The sequence below is a fragment of the Gekko japonicus genome, unplaced genomic scaffold (assembly GCF_001447785.1).
Source record: "Gekko japonicus isolate JY-2015 unplaced genomic scaffold, Gekko_japonicus_V1.1 scaffold915, whole genome shotgun sequence".
In the NCBI taxonomy this organism is placed as follows: domain Eukaryota; kingdom Metazoa; phylum Chordata; class Lepidosauria; order Squamata; family Gekkonidae; genus Gekko; species Gekko japonicus.
Window position 1 is genome coordinate 40,337 of NW_015173149.1, and position 11,389 is coordinate 51,725.

An 11,389-nucleotide genomic window follows, 5' to 3' on the forward strand; every position below is an offset into this window, starting at 1 on the left:
CACCAAGAATACAGTGCATCCCTTGCCCCAGACCGAGAGTTCCTCTCTATACCTTGTGGCTAAGAGCCACTGATTGACCTCTGCTCCATATGTTTATCCATAAGAACATAAGAGAAGCCAATGTTGAATCGGGCCAATGGCCCAACCAGTCCAACACTCTGTTGTCACACAGTAGTTGCCCCCCCCTCAAGCACCAAGAAGACAGAGCATCCCTTGCCGCAGACCGAGAGTCCCTATCTATACCTTGTGGCTAAGAGCCACTGATGGACCTCTGCTCCATACGCTTATCTAATTCCCTCTTGAATTAGATTGCTGCTTCTGTTTCTCTGTTCCCTCTTAAACTTGGGAATGCAAAGGGCAGTCTGCGATGAAGCAACCAGAACAATGTAATCAGTTTAGAATATCTGAATATGAAGGCATGGGTGGCTTGACACCTAATTGCCAAAACATACATCCCCCCACCTTAAATTATCGTGATTTCCTTTTGGCCAGAGAAACAGCAGCCCTGGGGGGAACACCTCCTCTCCCCCTTCTGACGTTCAGCTTGTTCTCCTCTGTTGCCAATAAATCATTTTTCCTTGTAACGCCTTTCGAAAAGTCCACTTCAGGAGAATCGCATGACTCATGGACACACCTGGTCCAGGAAATCAAGGTAAAGCAGAGTATAAAGGGACTGGCTTGGAAGGGGAAAGCAGACACCCGGAGAAGCAGGAACAATGGAGGGCCGGATCCTGCTGATGCTTGGCCTTGCCATGGCAGCCACAGCTCTGTTTCCTGTACCAGAGGAGCTCGGCTACGAGGAAGCCGTTTCCTTGGCTATCGACCTCTACAACCAAGAGCCAGGGGTGGCGTGGGCCTTCCGACTCCTGGAAGCCAAGCCCCAGCCGGAGTGGGTGAGTGAGTGGCACCAACAGCAGTAGCTCATGTTGTGTCATCCGTGGCTCATGTGAGACTTGAACTGGGGTCCGTGTTTTAGGGCAGCCCGTGCTGGGTGGCTCGGAACACGTCACCTTCTCTGGGCCTCAGTTCCCTTCTGTGGAATGGGGGCTTTCAAGCCCTGCAGAAATGAGGCCAAGCGGAGAATCAAGCGAGTCCGGGGAGCTAAGATTCAAGCCCAGTAGAGCTTTAAAAAGGTAAAGGTTCCCTTGCTCGAAAGCCAGTCGAATCTGACTCTAGGGTTGCGGTGCTCATCTCCGTTTCAAAGCCGAAGAGCCAGCACTGTCCGAAGACGTTTCCATGGTCATGTGGCTGGCTAAACACCAAGGCGCACGGAACACTGTTCCCTTCCCACCGAAGTGGTACCTATTTATCTACTTGCAATGTCTTGCTTTCGAACTGCTAGGTTGGCAGGAGCTGGAACCAGAGACGGGAGCTCACTCCATCATGCGGCACACTCGGGTCTCGAACTGCTCAACTACCGACCTTCCACAGCCTGCAGTTCAGCGTCTTAACCACTTGAGCCACCACAGCTCCTAGTACAGCTTTAGAGGCCAACAAAATTTGGAGGATATAAGTTTTCCAGTGTCAAAGCCCCCTTCCTCAGATACTGTAGGGCAGGGGTGTCGAACTCATTTGTTATGAGGGCCGGATCTGACATAAATGAGACCTTGTCGGGCCGGGCCATGTGTGTCATAAAATGCAATGCCAGGTAGTGGAGATATAAACTTTATAAAGGACACAAAGTGGGTTTTTTTTAAACTTTAAATAAAAACATGCTTAAAACATTAGCACCCTTGCAATATTTTGTTTATTCAACAGTGTCTGATAACGGACACCTCTTCCTCTGAATGATTGCATCAAAATGTCTGTGCTGTTGCAATCTTGAGTATGCTGTTCAGATGTGTATCTGTAAGCTGCAAACTGACGATGATGCAGCAGAAGTGGAAGAAGCAGCAGAAATCAGCCAGTTCCACTGCGGGCCTGATAGAAGCCCTCCAGGGGCCTGATCCAGCCCCCGGGCCGCATGTTTGACACCCCAGCTCTAGAGCCTAGCCTTGTCTCTGAATGCAAGGAATGTGTTAAAGGAACATTCGGTCACAAAAGCCCACCCCCCATGATTCTAAAGCAGGGACTTGTACCTGGCTTGTAACTGTGATGTGTCACTCCACCGCAAGACAGAAGCCCCAATATACCCAGTAGAAAAGAGGAAGAGTCCAGTAGCAGCTTAAAGACTAACAAAATTTGTGGCAGGGTATGAGCTTAAAAACATGCTTAAAACATCAGCACTCTTGCAATGTTTTGTTTATTGAACAGTGTCTGATAACGGACACCTCTTGCTCTGAATGATTGCATCAAAATGTCTGTGCTGTTGCAATCCTGTAAGCTGAAAACCTATGATGATGCAGCAGCCACAGAACTGGAAGCAGCAGCAGAAGACAGCCAGTTCCACTGCGGGCCTGATAGAAGCCCTCCGGGGGCCTGATCTGGCCCCTGGGCCACATGTTTGACACCCCTGCTGTAGGGTGTTCAAGGCCAGAGATGAACAGAGGTGGGTTTCCATTGCCCACCTCTGTGTAGCGACGCCAGACTTCCTTGGTGGTCTCCCATCTGAGTACTGACCTGGGCTGACTGTGCTTAGCTTTTGAAATCTGATGAGATTTGGGCTAGCCTGGCCCAATCCAGGTCAAGGCGGCAGGTCTATTAACTAATCAAAATATTAGTTGTTGTAGATTTTCTGGGTTGTCTGGCCGTGGTCTTGGCACTGTAGGACCTGACGTTTCGCCAGTGGCTGTGACTGGCATCCTCAGAGGTATAACACAGAGGGATGGAGCACTCCCTGTCTCAAGGTGAGAAGAAGAAAAATGGTAGGCAGGTCATTTATATCTACTCAGGGGTAGGGCTGAGTCTGTGAGCATGCTAATGGTGATGACTCAGCCCTACCCCACCTTCCTGAGTAGAGATAAATTACCTGCCTACCATTTTTCTTCTCACCTTGACACAGAGAGGACTCCACCTTTCTGTGTTATACCTCTGAGGATGCCAGTCACAGCTGCTGGCGGAACGTCAGGTCATACAAGGCCAAGACCACACAGCCCGGGAGATCTACAACAGCTAATGAACTCTGGCCATGAAAGCCTTTGACAACGTAATCAAAATATTTCTGATAAGGTTCGTCACCTGCTTTTCAAATGATCGCAAACTGCTAGAAAGGTAATCCATTTAATCGCCTTTCCAGAACCACAGCGTTTGTTGAGATGCTGAAGGCAGTGCGAGAGAATGTAGAAGAAGAAGAAGAAGAAGAAGAAGAAGAAGAAGAAGAAGAAGAAGAAGAAGAAGAAGAAGAAGAAGAAGAAGAGGAGGAGGAGGAGGAGGAGGAGGAGGAGGAGGAGATTGGATTTATACCCCGCCCTTCACTACCCAAAGGTGTCTCAGACCGATTTACAAACTCCTTTCCCTTCCCCTCCCCACAACAGACACCCTGTGAGGTAGTTGGAGCTGAGAGAGCTCTGACAGAAACTGCTCTTTTTCAAGAACAGCTGTGCCAGAACTACGGCTTGCCCAAGGTCATCCAGCAGGTGCAAGTGGAGGAGTGGGGAATCAAACCCGGTTCTCCCAGATTAGAGTCTGTGCACTAAACCACTGCACCAAACTGACTGGATTTATGCCCCGCCCTTCACTACCCGAAGGTGTCTCAGAGCGGCTTACAAACTCCTTTCCCATCCCATCCCCACAACAGACACCCTGTGAGGTAGGTAGGGCTGAGAGAGCTCTGACAGAAACTGTTCTTTTTCAAGAACAGCTCGTATCAGAACTACGGCTTGCCCAAGGTCATCCAGCCAGGTGCAAGTGGAGGAGTGGGGGAATCAAACCCGGTTCTCCCAGATTAGAGTCCGCGCACTTAACCACTATGTCAAACTGGCTCTCAGCTCAACAAAGCCACGCTGCTTGCTAGAAAGAGGGTCTTTGTCAACACCTGGTGTGACTGCGCAACACAACCAGCTGGCCTAAAAATGTCTTTAATCCCCAGCCTTATGAATTAAAAGTCGGTTTCTCATTGCTTCAGATTGGCTCCTACTGAAAAAGCCACGAGTCTACCAGCTAGCGCTTGCTGCTTGCCCGATTACTTCCCAGACTTGAACCGGCAATCGGCAAAAATCTGATTCTGAAAGGAGGCCACTGTACTAAACTGTGGCTGAGATCCTGTTCTGACCATTTGCTGGCGATTCGCCCGTGCAAAGAATGCTTGTGAGGGCCATAAGCTGGTGGGCATTCATGCGATGGGAGCTGCGGTGGCTCAAGTGGTTAAGACGCTGAACTGCAGGCTGTGGAAGGTCGGTAGTTGAGCAGTTCAAGACCCGAGTGTGCCGCATGACGGAGTGAGCTCCGGTCTCTAGTTCCAGCTCCTGCCAACCTAGCAGTTCGAAAGCAAGAAATGGCAAGTAGATAAATAGGTACCACTTCAGTGGGAAGGTAACAGCGTTCCGTGCGCCTTGGCGTTTAGTCATGCCGGCCACATGACCATGGAAATGTCTTTGGACAGCGCTGGCTCTTTGGCTTGGAAACGGAGATGAGCACCACAACCCTAGAGTCGGATTCGACTGGTTTTTGAGCAAGGGAACCTTTACCTTTACCTTTATTCATGCGATCTCTCTTGGCACCCCTCTCTCGCTAGGACCCCTTGATGAAAGCCCTTCAGCCACTGGAATTCACCATGCAGGAGACCACGTGCCCGCCCTCCAAGCCGCTGAATCTGGACGAGTGTGACTTCAAGAAGGATGGGGTGAGCTGTCCTTCTCTTTCTCTTCCTTGGGGCCAGAGCTGCTGAGAGCCGCTGATGGTGGAACACGCTGTCCAGTCACAGGTGACATGACAACCCCATCGGGTTTTCAAGGCAAGAAACCTTCAGAGGTGGTTTGCTTGCCTCTGTGTCGCAACCCTGGGCTTCCTTGGAGGTCTCCCATCCAAATACTAACCAGGGCCGACCCTGCTTAGCTTCCAAGATGTGATGAGTTTACATACGAACATAAGAGACGCCAATGTTGGATCAGGCCAAAGGCCCAGCCAGTCCAACACTCTGTATCACACAGTGGCCAGAAATACCAGGTGCCAACAGGAGGTCCACCAGTGGGACCAGGACATTAGAAGCTCTCCCACTGTTGACCCCCCCAAGCACCAAGAAGACAGAGCATCACTTGCCCCAGAGCCCCTATCTATACCTTGTGGCTAATAGCCACTGATGGACCTCTGCTCCAGATGCTTATCTAATTCCCTCTTATAAGAACATAGGAGAAGCCAGTGTTGGATCAGGCCAAAGGCCCATCCAGTCCAACACTCATGGAGACCTGGGGGGCCCCATATCTTATACCCCTAGTAGCCCTCTTGGCAGCCTGTTCAAGGCCACACGCTTCTGGGGCCAGAAGTTGCCCTGCCTTGAGGCGATGCCTGAAGATTTCGGGGATCCGCAAGGAAGGACAGTTGAGGCTGGGACCCAGATGTCGGAGGTAGCTTCTTTGACGGATCCCTGCGCGATAAGATGACATGGTGGGAGGGGGGGAAGCATTTCAGTTCTGTTTTGCAGGAAGGGGCTGGATGATAACCTGCAGTGCACGTGTCTTTCCCAACTCCCTGATTCGACGGTTTGCCAGCCAAGAGCTGCTGGGGGTGGGACCGGCATCATGTGATGCAGCTCCATGCCATGATATCACTTCTGGCTGCAGAGCCAGAAGTGATGTCATGGTTTGCCATGATGCTCTAGTAACCACCCAGATCTCTACGGTAAAATCATAGAGATTTGGGGGGTTGTCCTGGGAGAAAACCATAGATATTTTGGTGGATTATATCTCCTCCTGCTGCCCTGGGTGGCAGTTAGGGATGCCAGGCAGTGGCCTAGCATACCAAGTTTCAAGAACATTGGACAAGGGGGTCCAATTCTACGGGCCCCCAAACAGGTTGCCCCCATCCCCTCCATTGTTCTCTATGGTGGGGGGAAAAGTTACCTTGGGGAGAGACTCCAGCAGCTACCCTGTGAGTTTGGAGCCTCTCCCTCTAACCCCCTCCCCTCCAGCCCCCAGAATATACCCTATGTTTTTGCCATTGACTTCAATGGCCCATAGGATATAATGGGGCTGAATTGCCGCCGAAATTCGACAGCAATTCGGCAACAAGCCGATTCAGATCAGAGAATCTGAATCGACCCGCAGCAGACGAATCGAATGCACATCCCTACCCAGGAGATTTGGGGATAGGGTAAAGGGAGGAAATGACATCAGGCTACATGCAGACATTAGGTCCAGGCGAAAACTCAGACATGACATCAGCACATCATTAGATGACATCTGATGTCACATGCGTGTTTGTGCCTGGACATGGCGCTGGCACACAGTCTGACATAATTTCCACCCTCCACCATTTCTCCCACCAGCCTGAGAAGCCAGAGTGAGCGAGTGGAGGGTGAAAGGTCCCACTGGCGGGAGAATACCCGTCCAAAGTGGGCACTCGGCAGCCATAACAGGCTCTCCCTATTGGAATATTTGGTTAACGTAGCAGAGTTTTGGCCAGTCATTGCCATGATATCACTTCTGGCTGCAGAGCGTGATTCTGAGTGCGGTAAATAAATCTCCCAAGAAGTGTATTGTAAAAATGTCACCTTACATTTATTCAAGTTGATCCAATTCACATCCAGCTTGCAGTCAAAAGGAGAGACAGAGGCCTAATCTAAAGAGGACTTTCCCTGCCACAAATGGCCAGCTTGTCATCACATGTGTGAGAGTGTGAGGGCATTGTTTCTACAGGAGAGACCTGCAGAGACGTGTGTCTCCATGGAAGGCCATGTGCAGCGAGGGAGAGGACAAAGGGAGAGAGGGGAGGTGTCAGAGGCAGATGAAGATAAAGAGAGGCATTCCAATCAAGGAGATAGAACCTAGACACCCTTAGAGAGATGTAGCGCCTGCCCCCCCAAGTCCAGGCATGCTCAGTCGCTCACTCCAACACTGTCTTCCACCTTGGGACTGGCCAGTGGAGCTACTGGAATAACTGAGTGAGGGGAGCCAACTCCACATCCAACCACCCAGCTGACTCCTGACCCACAACCTTCACAGGCCTCTCAGGGCGCTCTTCTCTGGTACAAAGGCTGGGGCCAAAGAGTGTTGGCCAAGGATATACCCCAGAGAGCACTACGGTCGGGGTCGCAAAACCTGTTGACCCTCCCTGGCCCGAGGGAGGCTAAGTTAGCCATCACCAGGGCCGGAGTCTTCTCAGTGGCGGCCCCTACCTGGTGGAATGAGCTCCCGGAGGAGATCAGGGCCCTGCGGGATCTTTTACAGTTCCGCAGGGCCTGCAAGACGGAGCTCTTCCGCCAGGCATTTAAGTAGGGGCCGCCGCTGTTATAGGCTCATGTTACTGCAGGCTACTGCAGATTATTACAACCAAACACGGCCTGTGGATTTAACAACGATATGGACTAATGATAGAAGCCATTTGTGGACACCAGGGCAATGGCAAGTGATTCTGCAACTTATCATCGAAATGAATTTTAATCTGCCGCCTGCACTTTGTATTTATAATGTTTTATGGTATTTTGTATATGATGTATTTTAATGTAATGTAACTTGTATTTTATTGGAAGCCGCCCTGAGCCCGCTTGTGGGGAGGGCGGGGTATAAATCTGAAGAAATAAATAAATAAATAAATAAATAAGGAAGGCCTGCCCCATCATTTCCCTTTTAGATCCTTCACCGGGAGGTGAATATGTATTTTGATGTTTCCGCGTAAGCTCTGAGGCCTACAAAACGGGACGGCAACGCATTGATAACCAAACGAAAAGAGTGACCGTTTTGTGTTCTCTCACAGGTGGTGAAGGAATGTTCCGGAACCATCTCTCCTGATAAAGGGGCTCCTGGTGTTGACCTCGATTGTGAAACTGTAGGCCAGGGGGTAAGTTTATCCCACAGGGGAATGTGGGGAGTAAGGAAAGGGCCTTGTAGCATGTCCCTGGGAAATTGTTTGGTAATCACCTCTGCGAGATTGTCCATTCAGTGCACAAAATCAGTTTAAAAATTCAGTGCCGTCACAGTTTCCAGCCCCCAAATCCATAGTTCTGCCAGTTTTAGGACCCAGAGTAATAAATCCTTGGCCCTGTAGTATTCATCGATTCATTTACTCATCCCTTTGAATTCTCAGCTTTTGTTTGTCAAAAGGCAAGTCCATTTTGTCGCAAACAGATGCCTTTCCCCAGTCTGGTGTAGTGGTGAAGTGCGCGGACTCTAATCTGGGAGAACTGGGTTTGATTCCCCACTCCTTCAGTTGCAGCTGCTGGATGACCTTGGGTTTTGTCCGAGCTGTTCTCTCAAGGGCAGTTTCTGCTAGAGCTCTCTCAGCCCCGCCTACCTGACAGGGTGTCTGTTGTGGGGAGGGGAAGGGAAAGAAGTTTGTAAGCCGCTCTGAGACTCCAAGTGAAGGGCAGGGCATAAATCCAGTCTCCTCCCCCTCCTTCTATCTCTGCAGTGACTTATTTTTCAAAAATGAAAGCTCGGAATCCAAAGGAACTGATAGGCAGACTGTTATAATGTTGTAAGCTATAATGCCATTATAATTGCAGATTTAAAAAAAGCTGGTGAGGCAGGGCCAGGCGGATAGCCACTGAAGAGCACTGGGGCAGGGGGGGAAAGGGGGGAAACCCGCCATGTTGAAACCCCGTTGCCACGTTCTCTTGCCACGTTGCCCATCCCTGTGTGGAAAATACCCCCAGTTCCACAACACCCCTGTCAGGCTCGGGCTGTTTGACCAACTGCATCTGTTGTATCACCACTTTAATGATTGCTGAACCTGTTATATTCCTGCCCTGACTGTTGTTGTAACCTTTCTTCCCTCTCTCCCATAATGCCCTTATCGCTTATCCTCGCCTGCCACCGCATTCCTAGGGGGGTAGTGAGTGTCTGTTGGAGTAGTGGAGCTAGCTTTAGTAAATCTTCTATGCTGCCCCAAGAGACTTCTTTCACACAGGAAGATGGCCTTGGAGAAAAGTCTTTGATTAGCTAATCGTGGACCGCATATCTCTCATGGTCTGTGTAGTAATGCTGACGTGTATGAATGGAATGTGAGATTGTGAGATTGTAACTATATGCTTCTTCCCGCCCTGGCACCCCAGTTCTGACAAAGAGATCAACCCCTGAACATCCCTGAACATCTCATATCTTCTAATAAAACTTTCAGCCAAGAAATACACTCTGCCTGTAGTTAGAGATGCTCCTGTAGAGGATACAGAAATCTCAGGTTCTCCCATTTGTTCCGCTGTAGGAGGAACGTTGGGAATGTTGCAGCTTCACCCGGTGGGTAAGGCTGGCGGGGGCCTTGAGGGCACACTGTTTACCTCCGTTTTGGGTAGCCACGATCCAGGGAAATCCTGGGAGTAAGCAGTGAAGTGGCTAAATTTGCGGATGATACGAAGTTGTTCAGGGTGGTGAAAACCAGTGAGGATTGTGAGGCACTCCAAGGGGATCTGTCAAGGATGGGCGAGTGGGCGTCAACATGGCAAATGGGGTTCAATGTGGCCAAGTGCAAGGTGATGCACATTGGAGCCAAAAATCCTAAATATAAATACACATTGATGGGGTCTGAACTGGCAGAGACTGAGCAAGAGAGAGATCTTGGAGTTGTAGTAGATAACTCACTGAAAATGTCGAGACAGTGTGTGACTGCAATAAAGAAGGCAAATGCTATGCTGGGGATTATTAGGAAGGGTATTGAAAACAGATCAGCCAATATAATAATGCCCCTATATAAATCAATGGTGAGACCTCATTTGGAATACTGTGTGCAGTTCTGGGCACCACACCTTAAAAAGGATATTATAGCTTTGGAAAAAGTGCAGAAAAGGGCAACTCGAATGATAAAAGGGTTGGAACACTTTCCCTATGAGGAAAGGTTAAAGCGCTTAGGGCTCTTTAGCTTGGAGAAAAGACGACTAAGGGGTGACATGATCGAGGTTTATAAGATTATGCATGGGAAAGAGCAGGTAAAGAAAGAGGTACTTTTCTCCCTTTCTCACAATACAAGAACTCGTGGGCACTCCATGAAACTGCAGAGCGGTCGGGTTAGAACGGATAAAAGGAAGTACTTCTTCACCCAAAGAGTGATTAACACATGGAATTCACTGCCACAGGAAGTGGTGGGTGCTACAAGCATGGACGGCTTCAAAAGGGAATTAGATAAGCATATGGAGCAGAGGTCCATCAGTGGCTATTAGCCACAAGGTATAGCTAGGGGCTCTGGGGCAAGTGATGCTCTGTCTTCTTGGTGCTTGGGGGGGGGTCAACAGTGGGAGGGCTTCTAATGTCCTGGCCCCACTGCTGGACCTCCTGATGGCACTGGTATTTCTGGCCCCTGTGTGACACAGAGTGTTGGACTGGATGGGCCTTTGGCCTGATCCAACATTGGCGTCTCTTATGTTCTTATGTTCTTATGTCCTTCCCTCCAGCGCACCCGTGTCCGGAGAGGCTTCTTTAAACCATATGGCAAGAAACCCAAGAAGGTTGCCAAAAAGCCGTACTATCACTGTGGCTGGAAGTACTGTGGCTGGAAGTACTGTGGCTGGAAGCACTGTGGCTGGAAGTACTGATGGGCTCTTGAAAGCCGCTTGCAATTCTTTTCGGAAAGGTCGGGTGGAGGGATTTGGATGGCAAAAGGCAGTTTTCTTTTGGGAACTGCCTCTCCGGCTTAACGCTAAGCTGGGGCAGCGGGGGTGGGGCGAGGGAGTCTCTCTCTAATTTCTTCTGGCTTGTTGCTTCGAAATAAACTTCGGTGTGTTGCTATTGCAGACATTTCTGTTATCGTTTGTTTGAATCTTGGCTGGTGCGTCACAATCCTAAATTCCTGAAGTTGGAAGGTCTCTAAGGTCCCGATCAGACGGGTCTTTAGATCCATGCCAGGGACGAGTGCCGGACGGATTTAAAGGTCATGACCAGACAGCAACATCTGGTAAACATGCCTCTTCCACGATCATCCTGTTTTGCCACGCTACGGAGCCATACTGAAAAGATACTGGTGAAAGTATTGAAAACAGATCAGCCCATTGTTACCCGAACCGGACCGGAACCGGTTCTGGGAGCCCAAACCAACTCTACCTACGGCGGATGGGCGGTGCGTGAGTTCAAAAACCCGTGTATACAGAGGGCGGATCTGGCGGCTTTAAAACACTCGCTATTTCCCAGGAAGATAGACAACACACACTGGCTTTTACAAATAGTTGTTGTCTTTTACTATGGTGGTTCGCAAGCATACAAACGGATTCACACACAGATTCTTACAAGTTCCTCAGTTACAAAAGGTATAGAAAGCAATTTTAGCAAGGAAAATAACAAAAGCATCAAATGAGGGGTGAGTGTATAGGTTTCACGGCCATACTCATCTGAGGTCCAATTCTGGAAGAAATCTTCTCTTCGGTTGGGAAGGC

The 11,389-nt window shown here is 49.7% G+C and overlaps 1 protein-coding gene across 1 annotated transcript; it reads left to right on the forward strand.

Annotated features, from left to right (window-relative positions):
* Nucleotides 1-709: 709 nt before the first annotated feature.
* On the forward strand, nt 710-10,555 carry LOC107119760 (cathelicidin-2-like). Its single transcript, XM_015422342.1, has 4 exons — nt 710-893; nt 4,613-4,720; nt 7,789-7,872; nt 10,415-10,555. The coding sequence occupies exons 1-4, from the start codon at nt 717-719 to the stop codon at nt 10,553-10,555; spliced, it is 510 nt and encodes a 169-aa protein (XP_015277828.1). The 5' UTR covers nt 710-716.
* Nucleotides 10,556-11,389: the final 834 nt, after the last annotated feature.